A 23740-nucleotide genomic window follows, 5' to 3' on the forward strand; every position below is an offset into this window, starting at 1 on the left:
TGATGTTTCAAATATATCTGTGAATGTCCTTTTACTTGTATCACCAGAAAATATGTGGTAATTCATAGATTTTAATGTTAAACCATTTACAGTTTTTTCACATTATGTGTAAGGTTACTTGAACCTATTAATAGGTTTTTACTATAGTATTTTTAGTTTAAAATTCTTTTTTTTTTTAAGAATATTGTAGCATTTATTATAAATTATTTATCTGTGAGATTTAACATATCTTCTCTTCTCTGTTGACGTGTTTACTTGGCACAACTGTGGGACAAACTGTATCAGAGCAATAGCAAATGACAACGATCCAATCAATTCCCGATGGACTAAATCAAGTCCTGTCCTACATTATTTCTTGTTTCACTTGGATATAGGTCACAATTGGGAAGAAACGACTATCACAACTTCCATTTCATGCCGACTGCAATTCATCATGTCACCTTCTCTTTTGCCACCTGTGTTATTATGGTGGATATCACCACACATTTTCTTTGTGTGTATGTGTGTGTGTGTGTATGTGTTTTACGTAACTACTGAACAAAATTATAAACGCAACACTTTTGTTTTTGGGCAAAAACAAAAGTGTTGCATTTATAATTTTGTTCAGTGTATATACAGTATTTAACAGGATTTTTACTGGTAGTGTATTAACTATCCTCAATATTTCCAGCTCTCTGATGATGATTTGGCCATTACAAATAATTAGTGGTCATACAGTACATTACAACTGAAAACTGGTCAAGAATGCACTTTCTTTCTTAATTAAAGTTTGTCCTAAAGCAGTCTCCATATTTCAGCAAATGCCCTGGGTTTGTCACTGGGTTTGCTCCAGTGAAAGTATGTTTACTAGTCTTTTAGCCCACATTTCAAACCCAGACACCACAAATCGTTTTCCTCATTTGCAGAATCTGCTTCTTAGCAATTATCATACAATGCCTAGTGATATTGCTTGTCTCTCATACAGTACATGTCAGTCATCCACAAATTGCTGGATTTGCCAAGTATAGCCGTCAGCAGACTAGTTTTTTTTTTTTTAAATGTTTTGAAAGTCAAATACACTCTTCCAGTAAGCCTATAATTTAGTTCACATCCAAAATAAGGGAGTAAGAGATTCTGCCTTACATCTGTTGCAGACTGAAGAAACGTGTTGAACAGTGTTGCGTAGCTTAGATCTGTATCTTTTAAGACCGTTCTTTTAATCGAATATTACAAACCGAGCCAGTTCTGTCAAATTAATTAAAAGAAGCTCCTTTAGAATAGTAGCCATGAAGATCATCTGTAGATTTTTGATAATCATTAGCCTTATCAGTCTGGCTCATGAATATTAATTGGGTGATGTAATGCTTGGCCAGTTGTCCAAAGTGATTTGCTGAAGGGTAGATAAGTGGATGCTGGTTAGGATTACTATTACTCATTGTCATTGAGTCCAATGCAACCAGTTGGCAGAAGCTTATGCTTAGTCTTACACCATGCAGTTGTCAAAATAAAGTTGTACTAAATGTATTTTCCAAAAAACTTAAACATTTCCAAAAGTTATGATGGTTGGTAACACCTCCATCCGTCATAACTCATAGCCCACAATCAGATTAAATTAAAGATGTGAGAGATGTCTGCCTGTGATTAGTCCTGGCAGCCAGGCACAACCTCCACCTTCGGCGTAATGCTTATTTTTTATTTTTTTTTTCAGCTGTGGAGGTAAACATTATTATCGCCCTTTCATCTTTTAAAACCCGCTGAATGTGAGACGCATTGCTGTGTCCTCTGTCACGCCCTGCTCATTTGGCACAGTGTCATTCTTTTTTCCCCGCAATTAATGAGAGCAAAGACAACAAAGCAGCGGGGTCTATTGAATTATTTGATTAAGTAGCTGCAGCTAATGGAGTTTCAGGATTTAAGAGCAAATGATGTATTGCAGATGACTCATCAAGGCATTTAATTTGCCCACTTACCCATTTATGCATTGTCTCATTCATATAGCCATGCATCTTCATTTCATCTTTGAACAGCAGGTCATTCGGGGGGTTGGGACAGGGCAAAATGGTGGAGGATGGTCAGCGCAGCCCAAGGGAATTGATTTCTTCATTGCGCTGTCTTTCTCTCGCTTTTGCTCTCTTTCTTGTTAGAAGTTGTGCCACTGTAAAACAGTTTCTGTGATAAGTACAAAGAGCTTGGGTTGCAGTTGAGCTGCCTCTGAAATCCTTTCAGAAACCACATGCTTGTTTATTGCTTCTGAGCTTAAAGGATTCATGGCTGAGGCACATAATCAGTATTCTAATCAAGGCATAAAACCAGCATTTTCTCTCACACACAGCTGTTTTCCTGACAAAACAAGCAGTGTTTTTTTAAATCGCACGGCGTCACATGGGGTTGAATCATGACATATGGCAGAGGTCTTGCGGCTGATTGAAGTCCTTCGTTTCAATGTTCATAAGGTCATTCGCTTAAGTTTTATTTAGATCTGCGTGATTAGATGGAAGGATTAAAGAGATGTTCCGTTCTTACGCTGTGTTTGCGGCATTTGAAGGTTCTTTGATTCGCATGCGTTAGATGGTAGATTGCGCAGTGTTTTTGTGCCTCTGCTGCTTGTTTCCTCAGAGCAATCGGGACCGGGTGGATAAAACTAAACCATAAAAATGCTCTGCGTATGACCCTAATCCATTTCGAAGTGAGTCATTTATCAGCGCGGTTCACCTTTGAGAGACGTTACTCTCTCCTTACAACCGGCGCAGACAACTGTCAGGGCTGGAGGTACATCAAAAGACTGCTTTTCATAAAATGGTCTCCTCATTCTCCTGCTGGGTCGAACGTACTCAAATATTAATCAAGTTCAGAGCGCATGTTGATGCGTTACAGCCTCCGTGAATATAAGCACTGTACTCGCACCCCACTGCATATTCCTAGCACATAGACGTTGCTGAAAGCAGCCTCGGGCAACCCTCTAGCATCCAGTACCATGCACAAATAAAGAAAGGCACCAAAAGTGATACCTTGGACACGCACACAAAGGAAACTAGCCGACAACCTTGAGCCATACCTCACCCACTTCTCATCACAGCGAGTTTCCCTAATTCACAGACATTTCCTGGTTCAGTCCGCATAGCATTGGATGAATAATTCAATATGTCCAAGAAACACATTGACAGTTGCACGTGTATCGCAGAGGCGGTTATAGACGCTTTCTGGCACGTGAACCTACTGGCACCATAAAGGAATTAGAAAAGAGCCAATTTTGATTTTGCTAGACAATGATCAATAATGAGAAAGTTGTTAGCACACACTCTTAGAAGCTGTCACTGAGGCAGTACCCTTTTAAAAGGTACTAAGATGTATCATTTAGGGTGTACCTTTTGGAAATGATACCGCCCCAGTTACAGATTTTGTACCTTTTTTTTTTCTGGACATGTTTCTGAGCAATTTCACTATTGTATTTAGGTTGGTTCCTGATCAAGTTTTGGCCTTTTCTACTTACCTGGTTTGTTTTGCAATAATGACCCAACTGATTGAACTGCATCAAATTTAACTGGAACAAAATGTTTTTACAGCATTTATTATAAATATAAATAATACATGGCCATGAACTATCGGATTGGTTCAACACTATACAAATAAAAATATAAAACATGTATTTATTTATTATAATTTAAACATTTATAAACATAACTACATGGCCATGGTCTGAGCTTCTATATGTCAGAAAATGGCATTAGTATCACGTAAGTAAACTTGTTGAATGTTAGCATATAATACATTAGAGTGATTGGGTTTTTATCAGTTTTGCGATGACCCATTTATGTGGCGAAGTGTAAATGTAATAGGTATGCATAACCAGGCGCAAAGCAATCAACATGTATGAAGTGACCAAGTGTAATGATAATCTGGGATATTTATACTTTCTTCCATACAGCTGACAAGCTCTGGTGATGTGTCGGTATCAAACATTGTGGCTGCTGTCAGAATTGCTCTTAGAACTCAAATCTGCACATCTGTCTCCCAGCGCTGCGGCATAAAGCCCAGAATTGTCCTTGTCGTTAAGACCTGATTAATATTTGTCCCCCTGGTGCTCGGCCAGAGTGCTCAATAACACAATATTTCCAGCATCAGTGCTCTGTCAGGCTGCGCATTTCACATCTTTATCATAGTCGCGTTGTTCCGTTGTTGTTGATGGTTTGGATGTTGAAGATGGAGGGGTTTTTTCTCACAAAAATGGCAGGTTATCTATGACGGCGACAGAGAATGCAAGAACGATGGGTAGATATCGAGATATTGTTATCAAATCAGTTCAGGACAGGTATTCATCGTCAAACCTACAAATGACACATTTAGTAACTTTTCTTTTTATATCCATTTTCTTTGCTGTTAAAGCCCCTGCATTGTAGTCTAGTTGTGGTTGTGTAGCCTCTTCCCTTTTCCATCACATATTTCCTGACTGCCTGAGTTATACTAAGGTGTCCACCCACAGCCAAATTTCCCCACAGTGTTGTAAATGCCCTTCAGTGTTGTAAAAGTTAACTATGTAGGGTTACAAAGCAAAGACATCTGGTTGGATAACAGCTGTGAAGATATTTGATTCACTATATGTGAAGATATTTGAGACAACTCAGACTAGTCTGTAGGACATAAGACTGATTATGCAGTTACTGCTGTGGTAAGGACAGATAGGGCTGTAGGATGCATATGAAATTGGAACGTTTTTGACATTTTTTTATTTTATTTAATATCTAGTAGATGAACCACGATTTTCTACTTTCCAGTGTGTTACAGGTGGAATTAGTGAGAGGTGCATTCTCATAAGTATTTGTCCTAATTAGTCATATTTTTGCTGTTTCCTGGGAGAAAAAGACTGTAAATAAAAAATAAAAAACATATCAATGAGAGATTTCTGCTAAAAGGATTTTTTTAACAGTTAACATAACACTTAATGCACAGATAATCTTAATGCAACACATGGAATAAAAGCTGCAAAGCTTTCATTTTTCATTATATAGATAGTACATTATACAGCTGTGCAAAAAAAAGTCACTTATAAGCCAGTTATTTATATCTTTTGCCGGAGTGTGTCATTAGAACTGTGGAGATGTCTTCAAGACACTTGAAGAAACCTCCCTGCAAAGCTACAGTACTGTGAAAAGTTTTAAGCACTTGAGTAAAAATGCTGTAAAGTGAGGATGCTTTAAAAAAATTATTTCATAAATAGATTATTTGTCAATTAACTTCTATTAACTAGATCAAATCAATATTTGGTGTGACCAGTTTTTGTCCTAGGTTGCACATAGTTTTTCAGGTAGCTTTGCAGGTAGCTTTCTTCAAGTGTCTTAGAGATGTTGCTGCAGTTCTTCTGGATTTAGTCTGTCTCAGTTTTTTTTTCATGTAATCACAGATGGACTTGAAGATGGAGAGATCAGATCTCCACGTGTATTATACCGGCTGTTGTCAGACTCCTTGTGGATGCAAAAATCTCACTGGATTATTCAAATTAATGGCAAAAGGAATGTTTGGAAATGTGAACTGACTGACACAATACACTACACAAAAGATATAAATAACTGGCTTAAAACCTTTTTTTTTTTGGTGAAAATAGTAAAGTGTTTAAGACTTTTGCACAGAACTGTGTGTGTGTGTGTGTGTGTGTGTGTGTGTGTGTGTGTGTGTGTGTGTGTGTGTGTGTGTGTGTGTGTGTGTGTGTGTGTGTGTGTGTGTGTGTGTGTGTGTGTGTGTGTGTGTGTGTGTGTGTGTGTGTGTGTGTGTGTGTGTGTATATATATTTATATTTAACATTTATAACCTTACAAAATATTTCCAATTCAAATAAATGCTTATCATATCTTTCCATAATAATATTAAGCAGCACGTCTTGATAAATGTTTCTTGAGGAACAAATCTGTTAGAATGATTTCTGAAGGATCATGTGACACTGAAGATTGGAGTAATGCAATAAATTACATTTTAAAATACACAAGTTATTTTAGATCACAATAATATTTCATAATATTTATAGCTCTAATGTATTGTTGATCAAATAAATGCAGCCTTGGTGAGCAATAGACTTCTTTCAAAAACATAAAACCAGTCCCACATTTTTTAAAAGTAGTGTATATTAACCAATAATATCATGACTTAATGTGTGATTCAATCAAATCCTGATAGACAAAATCAAGGCCCAAGCCACATTATTGGCCATTGAATATTATGTTTGACTCAGAAATACATATTACGTATGCTAATTGTGTTGTGAATGCATGGTACCTTTTGTAACATGGATTTATAGAGATTTTATTCAACAGATCTTTATGCCACTGTTGTTTTGGGGTAAACACATGTAATGAGCACCAATTTAGATTTCAACGACACAGGAATTCTCTCTGCTGACAAGCATGGCCAAGATAACAGCAGGATGACTTGGGGATTATTTTCAGAATCAGTGAGAGGTTTAGGCTAAATCCACACTCTAACATGCCTGACATGGTTAACAGACAGCCAAAGAGAGCTTAAGTGATGGAGAAAACAGGACAGAGAGAAGAGAACTCTACTAGTGTGTACAGCAGTTCAGTTGAGAAGTAGGCTAGGGATTGCCTGTTCAAATGAGTGTTAACACACCGAATGAAAGCAAGCCTGCTAGCCTGCTTCTGTCACACATTTATTCAAATATTATCCATATTGCTCCATTATCCATTTTATGTCACATTTGTGAAACAGAATGTAGAATAGCTTTTTATTACAGAGAATTAAAGATCGAATGCCACTACACTGAAAAAAGTTGGTGTAATGCACTCAGAATTGCTTGGAAATTTCACAATTACAAAGTACAGGCTAGTAAAACATTGAATTAAATGTGAAGTTTTGAATCAGAAAGACTGAAATTTAAATTTTCTTGTAAAACATACTCAAATAATCTGTTTTGTTTACAAATATAAAATCAATGATACAAACTTTCAAAATTCAAATGTTGCTGTAAAGCAGCTCTACAGACCACAATAGACAGTGTCATTATTCAGCTCAACTGTGTAAAGTTTGTTTTTGGCTGGCTTAGTATGTGGACTCTTAATATTCAGCAATATTATTGATTTGACTACACTGACACTGTTGGATGAGAACAAAACTTGAACTGAATTGAGCTGGATGACGGCACCACTGTTTTCTGCAGAGCTGCTTTATAGCTCTTCAGCGTATCATGTGAAGGCCAGCGATGAAGGACTCCTCTGAGATGCAAAGCTTCCTAAACAGGCGAGTGGCAATTAGCAAGCGAGAGGAAGGTCCTCTTGAGTGTTTTGCTGTTTATGGTTCCGTGGCGGAGGAGCCAGCAGACGTGTGCCGCCTGTGGAGAAACCACTGAGCTTGTGGTGACCACGCTGCCGCAGACGCTTTCTCTGTGCTCGCTGCATTTTATTCTCATTTGTATTCTGCTTTGAGAAGCCCTCTTTGCCGCCAGGTCAGATATCCCTGCCTATTAACAAATGACAGGAGGAGTTAACTTGACTGACATGTTTATTGTTCTTGGGATGGTCCGGCCTAATGAGGCCCATCGGCCTAGGGTGCTGAGATTACACTGGCATTAGAGGACACGTCCAAAAAGGTTCAGCTGTCCTGTGCCATTTAAACACACAGACTGCACACTTGTCCCGACTGACACCACTTTACCTCTGGTACTGTTTATCTAGACAATGATAGCTTGTGAATGATTCCTGGTCTTGGCCACTAATCATTACGTGGGGGTTGATACTCCTGTTTGCTCTAATGCTACACCTGATAAAGCACTGCTTTGATAAACTGCACCAATTAACACAGAGGGAGCTGAATTACTCAGACGACATTCTGGCTTTCCAACCGCAAAATGGCTGTCCTTTGCAAGTTGTGTGGAAAGAATTTGTAGCAAAATTGCTGTATGCCTTCTAGTTGCAAAATTACTTAAATATGCAATATGGGTAATTGACCTTATGCTCATTTAAAAATGAATACACCTCTTCTTTGGTGAGAATGTCTTTAATTTCTATATGAAAATATATGTTGATATTTTAAAAATACAAAATGCTGGGTTGAAACAACTGTGCTGATAACATAATGAAGAAAAACGTCTCAAAGAATGAAATATGATGTGATTCCGTTAAGGACCTATCAGCCTGCATCATCTAGTTTTAATGACAGAGCTTTGTATTTGTTTGAAAAATATTTTACCACAGTTGTTTCAATACTTATTAATAATTGAAAACTTTTGTTGGAAAATTGAATATGTATGAATTAATAATTCATGATTGAAAAACAATACACTCACATGTATTTGCATTGAGTCATCATTTCATGAATAATTTCATATGTACAGTAGTACATATGAAAGCGCTATATAAATGCCTCATTCATTCATTCATTTAAAGTGAAATCAACATGAAGAGGACATACTTCTTTTTAACAGTTTTTCCTTTAATGTGGGGACTCTTATTGGTAATTAGCCTGTATGAATACATGGTTTGTAGTTTTTTTTAAATCCCCCTGTAGTCAATCATTTTATCCTTTAAAACTCTTTGATCGTCAAAATGAGATAGGTAAACGTTTTTCCTGTAAAAATTCATGCCTTAAAATAGATTGAATGTAACTCTACACCCTTACTTCATTTAGTATACACAGATTCCTGAATATGCTAATTAGCCCCGCCTCCACTCACTCACACCATCTCAGAGATCCACTCGGTCGATCAACTTTACTGAGGTATACGCTGAACAATGGTATCTCTCTTTACAAAGTCGGACACATAACGGTAATTAATATGATTAGCCTTTTGCTTGACAACATTATCAAACAGCTAATAATGTGTTGCTAATGTTACACAAACCATCTTCCCGTTCGCCACCTCATAGTCAGACAACTGCCTTCTAACAATCAGCATCCTTAGAAACGCTTTGAACAATGCAGAGCTTCAGTGGAGAAAGGCATATAGTTCATCATAACATCGTAATATACATCATACTATATTGTTAAATTTACACAATTTTTCATATCAACAGAAAAACATACCAGGATAACCTGGCTTCTCTTGAGACTCCCCTGCTTCAGAGTGGTCATAGTTAATGATATGCTAAAGCCCGCCCGCACGTTGACGGGATTGGATACAAGGTAGTTTGTGATGTAAAAAAGAGAAAGAGAAAATACTGAGCAATGATGTTGACTTATGAATTTGCACATGGTTTGTCTTAAATACAGACAGCACGTTACATGTCCCACCAGAGACAGTAATATACTGGACCACTGTTACACCACAATAAAGAATGCGTATCACTCCATCCCACGGTCAGCTTTGGGGCTCTGTGATCACTGTTTGGTTCATCTTATACCGACCTACAGGCAGAAACTGAAACCAAAAAAGGACTGTAAAAAGATGGACTAATGAAGCAGAGCAGGATCTACAGGCCTGCTTCAATTGCACTGATTGGACTGTTTTTGAAGCTGCTACAACCGATCTGGATGAGCTCACAGATACTGTTACATCATATCCAAGTTTCTGTGAGGATACATGCATTCCTACCATGACATTCATTCACTACTGATAAACCATGGTTTACTGGGAAACTCAAACAGCTTTGTCATGCCAAAGAGGATGCTTACAGAAGTGGGGGAAAAATCTTATGTAACCAGGCCAGAAACAGACTGACAAAGGAGATCAGAGTTGCTAAAATAAGCTACTCTGAAAAGCTGAAAAAACAGTTTTCAGCCAACGACCCGGCATCAGTCTGGACAGACCTGAGGAACATCACCAACTAAAAGTCACATCCCCCCGATCTGTGGAGAATCAACAACTTGCTGATGATTTAAATTCATTCTACTGCAGGTTTGAAAAGCCCAATCTCACACCACACACCTGCTCTGATCTGCACTTCACACATTCACCATCACCTCCTGCACCCCCTCCTGTCATCCAACCTGAGCTTAAGGTCTGTGTGGAGGACGTGACCCGAGTCTTCAAAAAACATAAGACTAGGAAAGCTTCAGGCCCAGGAAGCTTGGGGAAACTCACATCCAGGACTCTCACAATCAGCACCGGCGCCCCCCAAGGGTGCGTTCTCTCCCCACTGCTCTTCTCCCTGTACACTAATGACTGCACTTCTAAAGACCCCTCTGTCAAGCTCCTAAAATTTGCCGACAGTACCACTGTCATCGGTCTCATCCAAAACAGTGACGAGTCTGCTTACAGACTGGAGGTTGAACATCTGGCTGTCTGGTGCAGTTATAACAATCTTGAGCTGAACACGCTCAAAACAGGGGAGATGATAGTGGACTTCAGGAGGAACAGCCCAGCACTCCCCACACTCACCATCATGAACAGCACTGTTTAAGCAGTGGAGCCATTCAGGTTCCTGGACACTACCATCTCTCAGGACCTGAAGTGGGACAATCATTGTGAAAAAGGCTCAGCAGAGACTGTACTTCCTTCGCCAGCTGAGGAAGTTCAACCTGCCAGAGGAGCTACTGATTCAGTTCTACTCAGCAGTCATTGAGTCTGTTTTATGCACTTCCATCACTGTCTGGTTTTATTTAGCTACCAAATCAGACATCAGGAGACTACGACGGACAGTCCTGACTACGGAGAGGATTATTGGTGCCCCCCTGCCAACCCTCCAGGACCTGTACTCTTCCAGAGTGAGGAAGAGAGCAGGTAAAATCATCACAGACTCCACTCAGCCTGGACACCACCTGTTTGAACTGTTACCGTCAAGACGGCGACTCAGATCACTGGCCACAAGAACATCTGGGCACAGGAACAGTTTCTTCCCAAGGCCATTTCCCTTCTGAACAGTTAACATACCTCCCAAGGCATATGCATGTAAGTGCAATACTCCCTGTTTAGTGCAATATCTTCTAAACACAGGTGATATTTGTATTTATATTTATTCATACTATTCAAAATGCTGTAAATATGTTCATAATCTGTAAATGTTTATTCTGACTAAACCCAACTTTGACCTTATACTTTTATACTATTTTCATATTTTTATTCTTATAATTTTGATTATTATGTTTCTTGTTGTATTTGTATATGTGCACTGGAAGCTTCAGTACCAAGAAACCTTCAGTACCTTGTGTGTGCAAGCACAATTGGCAATAAAGTTCTTTCTGAATCTGAATCTTTAAGCATATTAAAAACACCATATAAACAACATTAAAAACTTTCACCACAGGGGGACTTTAACATGTCATACTTTTTTCAAGGCTTTCCTCTGGTTTCTTGTTTACTTCTTTGAGATATAAAGCTGATAGCCATTTTTTTTTTTTTTTTGTTAGTTAGTTCCACCATATGCTGGGGCAAGAAATTAACCCCTCCCCATGTGGTAGTCCTGTTTTTGAAGTTTCAGTGCCGCCTCTCAGTTTAAGGATTACTTGAGGAGGTTACACATTTTAATGCAACTTCCAAGCATTTAGCATCAGTGTTGGTGTTAAGATATATTTCCAGCCTTTTCCTTGTGTATTTATTGGCCATCTGTTTGTTTGCCTGGTGTATTCTTATGATATGCTTAAGCACACCAAAACAAATGGCAGTTTTTGATGTTTGTCCAAGAGACCCATGGGATATATCTGGATGCACCCTGTGTTTTCAAAACTCACTGCTTTTCCTTGCATGTTCCTTTCTCTTCCTTTTAAGAAATACTTTTCATCCTTTCATTTGAATGGTAAGCACATAGCTACTCCCCAGCAGTCAATAGCATCTTGGGGCAGAGGCTCTATGATTTTGTGGCAAGATGTGGAGTAGAAGTAATTAATGGGCGTCTTAATTGGTTCAAGTGTGTCTTCTTAGTCCTAGCCTTCACTCGACCCTGAACTGTATAAACCTTGGGGGTGGCCAGAACACAAGCTTTAGTTATTACAAAGGGGAAGGCAATGATTATTCTGAAAGATCTAGTCTTTTCTTTGTCAGTTTTTTTTTATTTTATATTAATGTCAAGGAATGAGATCCAACCTTTGTGGTCAGAGTTCTCTGTCAGTGCTTAACATTTTTTTTTAGAAAAAAAAAATTATTGGTAAGTTGGCCTGGATAGTGAAAGCAAAGAAGCCACTATGTGCCCGCCCAGCATACAGTATATGACAACATCTTGGTAACACTTAACAATAAGGTTTGATTGTTAACATTAGTTAAGTACACTAATCAACATGAACTATCAATGAAAACGAATTCTAAAGCATTTGGTATTCTTAGTTATTTTAATATCAACGTTTACTGATACATCATTAAAATCAAAAGTTGTATCTGTTAATATTATTTAATGAACCTAAGCTAACATTAACAATGAACAGTTGCACTTTTATTGAATAACATTAAAAAAGATGAGCAAATACTGTAACAAATGTATTGCGTATGATAGGTAATGATAGTTAATGCATTAAAGCAACACCAAGTAACTTTTCCTCTGGGGTCGCCCTACAGGTTGGAAGCGGATTTGTCCATTACTGCTGTCGTAAATAATTTAGCCTACCGCATCCTACTGTCGCACGTGCACGCACGCACGCACATGCTCTCTGTTTATCCAGCACCGGCTTTGGAACCATGATGACAATTCAAAAGCTACCCGGCTGCTAGGTATCTTACATGTAGTTGTAGTCTACTGTCGAGTACGCTCCACCTATCGGCAATTGTAACGCTTGCCGTAAAGCAAGTCAAATTTGTAGTTTTCTTATGTCTCATACGGACTACAGAAACGCGACCCGATCTGGCAATCGTACGGTGGCATAAGTGCATTTCACCATGTCACGACTTGATGAACCACTGAAACGATTTTGAAAACATTATTTTAAGGTAAAAAATCTTACTTAGTGTTGCTTTAACAAACGTTAACTAATGGGACCTTATTGTAAAGTGTTACCAACATCATTAATACGGTTTTAAAAGATAACTCATGGAGTTGTATGATATTATATTGAGCTGAGATGGATCTACACTCACCGGCCACTTTATTAGGTACCCCATGCTAGTAACGGGTTGGACCCCCTTTTGCCTTCAGAACTGCCTCAATTCTTCGTGGCATAGATTCAACAAGGTGCTGGAAGCATTCCTCAGGGAGTTTGGTCCATATTGACATGATGGCATCACACAGTTGCCGCAGATTTGTCGGCTGCACATCCATGATGCGAATCTCCCGTTCCACCACATCCCAAAGATGCTCTATTGGGTTGAGATCTGGTGACTGTGGAGGCCATTTTAGTACAGTGAACTCATTGTCATGTTCAAGAAACCAATTTGAAATGATTAGAGCTTTGTGACATGGTGGAAGTAGCCATCAGAGGATGGGTACATGGTGGCCATAAAGGGATGGACATGGTCAGAAACAATGCTCAGGTAGGCCGTGGCATTTAAACGATGCCCAATTGGCACTAAGGGGCCTAAAGTGTGCCAGGAAAACACCCCCCACACCATTACACCACCACCACCAGCCTGCACAGTGGTAACAAGGCATGATGGTTCCATGTTCTCATTCTGTTTACGCCAAATTCTGACTCTAACATCTGAATGTCTCAACAGAAATCGAGACTCATCAGACCAGGCAACATTTTTCCAGTCTTCAACTGTTCAATTTTGGTGAGCTCTTGCAAATTGTAGCCTCTTTTTCCTATTTGTAGTGGAGATGAGTGGTACCCGGTGGAGTCTTCTGCTGTTGTAGCCCATCCGCCTCAAGGTTGTGCGTGTTGTGGCTTCACAAATGCTTTGCTGCATACCTCGGTTGTAACGAGTGGTTATTTCAGTCACTGTTGCCCTTCTATCAGCTCGAACCAGTCTGGCCATTCTCCTCTGACCTCTGGCATCAACAAGGCATTTCCGCCCACAGAACTGCCGCTCACTGGATGTTTTTTCTTTTTCGGACCATTCTCTGTAAACCCTAGAGATGGTTGTGCGTGAAAATCCCAGTAGATTAGCAGTTTCTGAAATACTCAGACCAGCCCTTCTGGCACCAACAATCATGCCACGTTCAAAGTCACTCAAATCAACTTTCTTCCCCATACTGATGCTTGGTTTGAACTGCAGGAGATTGTCTTGACCATGTCTACATGCCTAAATGCACTGAGTTGCCGCCATGTGATTGGCTGCTTAGAAATTAAGTGTTAACGAGCAGTTGGACAGGTGTACCTAATAAAGTGGCCGGTGAGTGTATATATGCTTATCAAATACATACGATTGAAATAATTCTGAATTTAATTATTATTATTTTTAATTCATTATTAAGCATGGTCTATTATTGTAATCGCCAGTGTAGCTTTCATGGGTCCTGAGGCCTTAAAAGATAAAAAGCTTGCAGCCTCGCTCTAAAGCGGATGTTTGAATTTTAAGTGAGTTTTTACAGGTCATTAAACAGAACAACCTCTTCTGTCTTTTTAAAGACTAGCTCTGATGTGTCCAGCCACATTGAGAGAGAAGCAATTAAACCATGCACTCAAAAATACATTTACTCACACTCACATGTCATTCCAAAGCCATTTTGTATTTGGATTTTTTCCCGAAGCAATGATATTTTTTTTTATGGAAACTTGAGATTTCAAGACACCAAAAAGTATGATAAAAGCAGTCCATATGAATAAGTACACAATATTATGCGTTGTCTAAAGCTATACAAAAGATTTCTACGAGGAACAAACTAAAATGATCAGTCATTACTCCATGAAAATCGTCCACTCCAGTGAGATGTCAACTGCTATCCTTTAAGGGTGCAAAAGGAAACTGTGTTATTTACATGCAAAACACAGGTTAATATGTTTTACATATGTCGTTAACACTAACATGCACATAAAGTGAAGCTTAAATTTGAATATATGGATTTTTTTATTGCCAAAACTGTTGACTGTGGTTGTTGTTTTATAGCTACCAATGTGTAATAAGTATTTACCATTTGTGACATGTCACCTATGTTTACCGGATCGATTTCATACACTGCAGCCCTATTCCGGTTATGGATTTTCTGTTATTTTAGTGACTGATGTAGAAGCATTGAATTATTTGTCATTCCTCTGCCTGCATCTTAGAGGACATAACGACTTAATTCAACGCTTTCCTAAATGAGATATGACTTGACGTCCCCCTACCCATGAAACCATTTTCATTTTCTATTGCAGCACTATCCAATGCAGCAATTGTTTTTATGCCAAGAAATGAGATATGAATTGCAGCCGGCTGTTAATTTTGAGCAAAGACCGCTGAAGCCATGACCGACCACACCAACCAGCCATACTTTCATTAATCAGAAAGCTACTCAGTCGTGGCCCCAGTTGAGCCACACTTTTGTTTATCAAGCATTGTCCCTGAACAATATGCAAGCCTTCTTAGCATAGCATTAGGGGGTCGAAGAGATTACACATCCTTTGTGTGTGCGACATGCGTCTGAGTTTGTTCGTTTTTCCGTGTACATAAGTGTGTATAAACGCTGCTACTTTGTCAAGTTCTTTTCTCAAGGAGAACTGTTGAGTGCTCACATGACAGAAAACAGCAGGTGGTGCTTGTTCAGAAAAATGCAGCCTCAAATTATGGCGACTCGCAACATGAAAAATATGGTGTGGAGACCACCTGCTTCTCTCAGCATCAGGACAGTGGGAACAGTGATTTATGATAGTCTTTACTTATTTGGAGGCCTGAAACGAGGGCAGAAGTGCTGTTGTCATTGTGGTGGGATAAACATTATGAATTGTGTTATGTGTCGTCACTTTACTGCTAAGCCAACTGGGTCAAGTCACCCAACCAAAAAGTTCCAGGAGTGGAATTTACCTGATAGAAGATGCAAGCTTTGAGATCCTTAACCACACCGTTGGTTGACTGCTCATAAATTATTGATAGAAAAATCCTGTTTTGCTGGCTGCCAATCATCTCATGTAATGGTTGTCAGCTGGAGGTGCATGTAGCACAACGCTGTGAAAATGCCAAGGCGAACACTTTGTATAAATCGCCTAAATTGCTTGAAAATGTCACGGGCTGGTGGAACTCTGATGTTGAATAGTTATTTTAAAGAATAAAGCGATATTGTTGCACCGACTTTCTTATGAGTAAAAGAGTCATGAGCAAGGGAGACCTGGGTCAGTTGTAACGTTTTACATTTTCCTTCATAACAGACTGCTACAAATCTACTTGCCATCTTTTGGTATTAGAGACATTTGAAACAGCTGTGAGCCGTAGCTATTAATAGACTTATAATAAGAAAGACTAGATCATAAAAATGTAATTTAATAGAAGTCAGAGTGTTAAAGCTGTAACAGTGATTGCTAGTAATTATATTAACACACTGTAGCTAAAATAAGAGCATACCTCCAAGTAATATCATTGCTATAATAGCTATTAATATCACTTAATAATTTTAACTTCCATATTGTGTTAATTCTTTTAACTGTAAGGAATTTTTAAAGCAAAAGACACTGTGGTATCTACATTTTAATTGTTTGAAATCACTTACAACATTTAAAAAAATGTATATTGACTATATATTTTACTAATATATCAGATGATCAAAAACTGATTGTTTACATAATTTGAATACATTATACAAGTTATGCTAATTATAAATTTGCATGTGCCTTTTTGTTATTTATTACATCAAACCACCATAAATTACTTTTGCTCATAATTGTATTATTATTATTATTATTATTATTATTATTATTATAGAGGTTGCTGTCTGATTTATCATATTCATACATCCAGACATATTTATACACTCAGTCAAAAACAATATTGCTCCAATTTTACATTTCAAAAACTAAGTTATTGCAGGAAATGACGTCACCATTATTACACAATTAAAAAAGCTTCAATTTTGATATTTATGGAAATATTTAAATATGGATAACTTGTGGCTCTTATTATTATTGTTATTATAAATGAAGTCTAGAATATCTACTATTTTTATTACAGTGGCTAGTGTAATGCTTTTAAATTGTGTTTTGAGGCAGAAAGAATCAGGGTTTTTTTTTCTTTGTGGTTTAATAATTGCAATATTGAATAATTGTTTTAATAATTCATTTCATCAATCATGAACAAATGAGCTGTTTTTCCTTCTTACGATGAGTGTGTGGGTTTGATGAATGTACTGTGTATCATCGTGTACTTTCTGTTTTTGCAGTGCCATCGTTCTGGGGGCTTGTAAATTCTGCATGGAATCTGTGTTCTGTGGGGAAGAGACAGTCTCCAGTCAACATTGAGACGAGTCATATGATATTTGATCCCTTCTTGACACCACTGAGGCTCAACACTGGTGGACGAAAGGTAAGCCATGTTATATCTGATGTCTGCACAGCTACAGTATCAGTGCGCTGAGCTGCTTGGGAAAAGTAAACATTGTTTCCAGTGTCAAAGTGCTAGGATCAACTGTGGAAATTCCACTTTGGTGAAAAAATGTACAGTATCTAGGTCAGTGGTTATGCTAGATACAGAACGGTTAGGACCATGAATAATGGTGCTTAGTTTGACCTGTTTGCTGCTATTGTTTCTGGATAGTACCACATACTGTAAACTCATAGCCTTGTGTTTGAAAGTGTGCATGTATATATAGGTACCTGATATCCTGCAGTTTGACATGCTATACTCCACTTAGCACTATTTTAAAATGGTAATTTTATAATTATTATCCAAGCAGTTTTGACCTCATATTAATTGAGATGGTTTGTCACACTACTACAGGACCATTTAAAAATGAACTAGTCATTAATAGTTATGGCATATACTATAGGCTATTTGTAGGATTCATATTAATAAGAATTCCTTAGGTTATTTAGTCATGTACATTTCTTAAGCTATATATTCATATACATTTATTTGGTTATATATTCATATTTCTCAGGGTATATATTCATAAAATATCTTAGGTTAGTTAATTATTATACATTTCTTTGGTTATATATAATTTCTTAGGATTTTCATATACATTTCTGGTCACACTTTAGTTTGACAGACATTTGCCTCAATAACTCCTAATTTACTGAATATTAATAGTTAGTAAGGTAGTTGTTGTTGTGGTTAAGTTTAGGTACTGGGTAGGATTAAGAGATGTAGAATGTCATGCAGAATAAGGCATTCATATGTGCTTTATAATATACAGCCAATATGCTAGTAATATGCAAGCTAATAAGCAACTAGTTAATAGTGAGAATTGGTCCCCAAACCCCAAAAACAAAAGTTTTACCACACTTCTTTAGCTATATACTAGTCATAGAAATGTATATGTTTATATACTGTATTTATAGAAATTGTATAAGTTATATATTCTTATACCATGGTACTGATTGGCTGGAAAGTGACTTCAAATATGTAATGCACAGGTAGTTCCAGTCAGTTTAAGCACCGTTTTATAGTAATGTGTTGCCTACATTGAAGCACACACACACACACACATTACTTGCACATAGAGATCAGAGATCGTTCTGCGCATACAGTAAACATTCAGAAGCATGGAAACTTGTCAATGCTGCCTCATGACTTCTATTAACAAAATAGATTGGCTACTGAGTTGCTACATTATATTTGTCAGCAAGGTAATGCCTCTGTTTTTGAAGGAATTAAACTTTAGTAGAGACAGGCTGCAGAGACATTGGTATTTCACATACACTCTCTCTCCCTCCTTTATCTCTGTCTGATTTAAATCGTGCAGAATGCTAGATCTAATGAATAGTAGCCATATAATAACTATCAAAAACAAGTGTAATTTTTTTGCCCTTCCAGTCAATTATTGCATTACAAACATAAATAACAGCTTTAACTTGTCAATGCTGGTAACTGGCCATGCTAGTGGGTTAATCTACACCTAGCCAAAGATTATCCCTTACATATTCATAGGCTATACATTATATTGTTATGTCCCATTAGTGCTGGGCCTGTGTTTTTCTTCTGTTTTGTATTGTTTGTAGGTATGGCTCATTCTTTGGGCTGTAAGAACTGCAGCGTCGCGAGGCTACGATGTGACAGCGCTTGACTGAGCGGCTGATATTCTATTGTTTTTCGTTTGTTATATTTATTTCAGACCTTAAACAATAGTCCTCTTTCATGCACGCTTTCGTTACTGACTTCCACTAATACTGACCACTGATTGACTTTGTTAATTATATTTCGTTGAATAAATTATTTTGTATGAGGAAAATAATTTAAACATATGGGGGATCCCGGACGAGCCCCCATATGTTACAACCGGCTTACAATTGCAACATGAATGAGAGGCAACGCAGACAGGCATGTAGTGAACAAAATAATTTATTCAATGAAATATCATAATTAACAAAGGTATTTAAAACAATCTGTAGTCAGTATTAGTGGAAGCATGCATGAAAGAGGACTATTGCTTAAGGTCTGGAATAAATATAACAAACGAAAAACAATAGAATATCAGCCGCTAAGTCAAGCGCAGTCACATCGTAGCCCCCTCGAAATGATCAGCGCTGGCGGGCGAAATTGTCAATCACACATTGGGGGGGGGACAGCTGTGGGACTTTTTGTGTTGGCGCATGCACACATTTTTTTTATCAAAATAAAATTAAAGTCAGAGTCCGAATGTTTGTAATTGTATAACACAACAAGGAATTTTATTACATCTGATCGTCAAACCAACGTATACTCACCCTGTAATGATTACAGCATCGGCATCAATTACATGCCTGAATTGACAACAAAGCGGCCAGTGATCTCTCTCTTATATTCTTCTATAAACATATAGTGGCTATAAACATTTTGATTAAATTTTGACCTGTAATCAAAATGTTTGGTTAAACATTTTGATTACAGGATAACAATATTCTAATATCAAGTCTTGAGCAATGATAGTAAAACTGTTATGTTCTAATGAGGGAAAATGCTGTTTATTTTTTTATAGGGAAAAATTAACCTTAATTTTGAATGAATGTAAAACGCGTTGCGGCAGCATACAGACATAGGCAAAGGCGGCTTGCGTGCCTATTGGCTGTCCTGCGGCAACTGCAGCAGCCTATCGAGAGAGGCCCTTTGGTGACGGTCCAATGGGGGCGCATATTTTATGTAGAGCTATATCTTTATTTTGAATGCAGTAGCGTGTATACAGTAACGTTAGCTAGCTGTCGGCTAGCTTGTCAATAGTCCCTCCCATTCATACAAGCTGTATAGTATTACAGTCGAAATTCACAAATTCTACAATTCGAAATTCTAGTGAAATTCACCTGGTCGTTATCTAAGGGATTATGTCAGCCAAATACAGGATATTTACCATTCATAGATATGTGCCAAATGTCTGTCAGATTTCGCGCTCCTAACTCTTCTTCTGTTTGTTTTTTCCTAACTCACTGACGGTGCACGAGCTACTAAAGGTATAGGGAAAACATGACATGGATTTCAGGAGAAATAGGTTTTGTTAATGTATAGTGTAAGGCAAGTCGAATGGATTTGGGAAATGGACCGGCCGGGATTTTATATTTTCGGAGCTGGAAAGAATGAAGTATTTGCAATCACATCGATATTGCCCGCATAATCATACAGTATGATCAAATATTGGGGGGGACAAATTGTCCTTCTTTGAATATTGGGGGGGACGTGTCCCCCTGTCCCCCCATAGAATTACGCCTACTCTAGCCCCAAGTATGAGCCTCAGCTGGAAAAACCACACCCCCAATAAACACCATACCTGCAGAAGAAAGACACCGACATAACAATATTCAAACACTTCTCTTTATGTATTCACAAAAAAATTATTAGGATATCCATATAAAATTCTTTGGCTATATATTCATAGAAATTGATTTGGTTATACTGTATTCTTAGAAATTTCACAGGTTATATATTCATATACATTTATTGAAATGTTCATGTACATTTTAATTTGGAAAAAAATCCATGGGTATGTTATGCATAAACTAACCATCCTTTGTTTATCAATGGTGAGAGGATGGCATGTTTTGCATATTAATAAATTCTCTCTTCAAATGCATCAGCAGTGGGTAACTGAGGTCATACACTAGAGGCAGAGTTTCGTACTCGTACAGATCAGTCAATGACTAGACCCGATCAGACAGAGAAGGAGAATAATCCACTGCATGGTAATTTGACCAAAGCACTCTTGACATGCCAAGTCTTATGAAATAATTAGTTGGATTCTTTATTTGTCATTTATATGAATAGCAACTGGAAGGAGTTTGTTCTAAATAAAAAAAACTGAAAGATTAATTGCATTTTAGTGGCACATTTCAACCAATTTACTAAAGTAATTTGGGCTAATTTAAAATGTATGGATTAAGGAGAAAGATTTGAACTTTTTATTCATACTTTGCAGTCACGTGACTACCATGGATACCTGGCGGGCAACAAACGGGTATTTTCAACGTAGAGTCCTGTAGTTCCAGGTCTTATGGCGCTTTTAGTAGCTATCAAGTCTGTTAGCGAGCTAGCTGCATAACTATGGACTAGAAATGGGATTAACTCCAAGGTAGCTAAATTGTGTAAAGCAGACAAGGTTTTTTAAGATAATCGAGCAGTAATAATTCCTCCGTAAATAATCTAGCTCTACTGTTGGGTCATCTCTGGTTCTCATTGAAAACCATAGATATCACAAACCTCAAAACACCAACTTTTGTATAGTAAAACTGGCGACGTCCTGGCAAGATCCTTGATTAGTTTACTGGGTTTCGTTGCTGGAGAACGACGTTCTTGCCCGCCAGCCAGTACTTGTGACGTCACGTGCAAAGTATGAATAGGTTGTTTCAAACAGCTAAGAAATTTCCTCCTGTCTTCTGACTTGCTGGAACATAAATCTTTCTTTTCCTTTCTTCTCACTGTTATTTAATTTCAGTTCAAACCTGTCAATGGTCTGTAGTCCTTGATGAAGAGTCAGAGTGTGTGTGAAGTCACACCATATGTGTTTGAGTTTCTGTCAGAGAGAAGTTTACATTTTCTGGCTCTCCACGGCGTGATAAATGGACTAATGAATAGTTAACGGAAATTAAAATGACCTCAGAATAGAAAACCAATTAATCAAAAGCAGACATGCATCAAGGTTATGTGCTTTGGATTCAGGGAATCACAGTTATTAAATTGTCTGTATTAATTGAATATTTGCTCTACTGTAGATGAGCCGCAATTACTTGAAGAGCTTTTAATGAATTTAATCGCTCTGACAAGGGAGGAAGATGACAATATCGTGTCCCTTATTGAAATCTCCAATCAGCAAAGTGGAGAATTTGAGACATGAATATGAAAAGATGCCACATGAAAATATTTTTCTCCTCTGGGCTACTGTAGATATGAGATAGGACTAATTACCAAAACGAATCAGGCTACATGCCATTTAGCATAGCGTAGTTGTACTGTAAAACATAGCACATTGTCTAACTGTGAGTCACCTTCCTTTGTCAGCATTGGTAAATCGGCACGGAATCACGCCCAGAGACAAACAATGACAGATACGATCTGCACACAGATTTTATTCAGTTACATGAATTTCATATTAGATTACTCACTGAGTCAGCCTTGTCATTGCGATTTCATTAGCTTGGGTAGTTGACGGTGTGAGATACATTCTCTGTATAAACTGATGGCATCAGTTTGGCTATCAGTCAGCTTAAACAGGCCAATGTTTGAACTGGGACACACACATACAGTACACACAAAAAGAGATTCACGGTGATAAGTGTAAATGGACACCAGTTTTTCTTCTTTTAAATGATTTTTCTCTGGGGGATCTTGTAATGTACAGTAAGCCGGTCATTATCATGTGATTGTACAGGGGTTAAACCCTGTTGGGGTTTGTTTGTTTTTTAAGCATCGGATGACGTACATTATTCCACTTTACATGGCTACATGCTTAAGTGAATATATGGGCGTGGAATATCGATTTGAGTTAAAACAGGCCAGGGTTTTCCAATCAGGGAGTTTGTGAGTTGAAGAAAAGCTAATAATGAATGAAATCATAAAAATGTTAATCATTCAAATAAATAAATAGGAGTGCGATATAGCTTAGTGTTTAACATATTGCAAAAGGCTTTGATTTAGACTGATGTGCGTTTTTTTGTTTAATTTTTTAGTAGTTTAAAAAAAAAAGTAATATATTTTTTGTTAAACATAATAATATGAAAACATCATTATTATTGTTATTAGTATTATTATAAGAGGTACTTCATGAAAATATTTTTTTGTCAAAACGGTTTGGCTTTAGAGAAAGTAGGAGAATAAATATTGATAAGAATAATAATGGTTAATTATGAATATTAATAAAATAAATAATTTATTATTATTTTAGTTGAAAGTCAGCTTAAATGAATAGTTCACCCAATCATTTGCTCAACCTCATGTCTTACCTGACCTTTTTTCTCCTGTGGAAAAGTTTCTGTTCGCTTTCGAACGGTCACTTCGTATTGCGTAGCTATACGCAGTGGGGAAACTCCTTTTCCTCGATTTACTGAAGCCTATATGTAAAACGCATTTGCAGCTGCACAGCAAGCACATTGAGCATCTGACCCGCTCATAGGCTGTGCTGCAGCAACTGCACATCCAATGGCGCGGGCGAATCTGACGCACGACCAATGAGCTAGCCCAACGTCAGAGCCCGTCGAGGGGGCGTGGCCCAGCCTATATAGACCCCCGAATTCGCCATTATAGCAGATTTTACTCCTTCAGCGACAGTACACATGTCCCTGAGCTTTTTACTGTAGTATTCGCCGTCGAACAAGCCTTTCAGCCTGAGCGAGCTTCTCTTCAGCAGACTTCGCCTGCACGTCGATTGTCTCCTGACGCCGTCTCACCTGTGGCTATCCGGCGACATCCTATATCCTTTGTATTATTATTTTGT

General features: G+C 37.9%; 1 protein-coding gene across 2 annotated transcripts in view; it reads left to right on the forward strand.

The window, feature by feature from the left end:
• The window catches only part of ca10a (carbonic anhydrase Xa), a 198961-nt gene that overhangs the window by 77347 nt on the left and 97874 nt on the right, over positions 1-23740 (forward strand). For both annotated transcript variants that reach the window (XM_056255503.1, XM_056255502.1), the window contains one exon: positions 17069-17211. In XM_056255503.1, the coding sequence (XP_056111478.1) occupies positions 17069-17211 (143 nt within the window). The remainder of the gene's footprint in view (positions 1-17068; positions 17212-23740) is intronic.

The sequence above is a fragment of the Rhinichthys klamathensis genome, unplaced genomic scaffold (assembly GCF_029890125.1).
Source record: "Rhinichthys klamathensis goyatoka isolate OS25496 unplaced genomic scaffold, OSU_Roscu_1.1 h1tg000121l_1, whole genome shotgun sequence".
In the NCBI taxonomy this organism is placed as follows: Eukaryota; Metazoa; Chordata; class Actinopteri; order Cypriniformes; family Leuciscidae; genus Rhinichthys; species Rhinichthys klamathensis.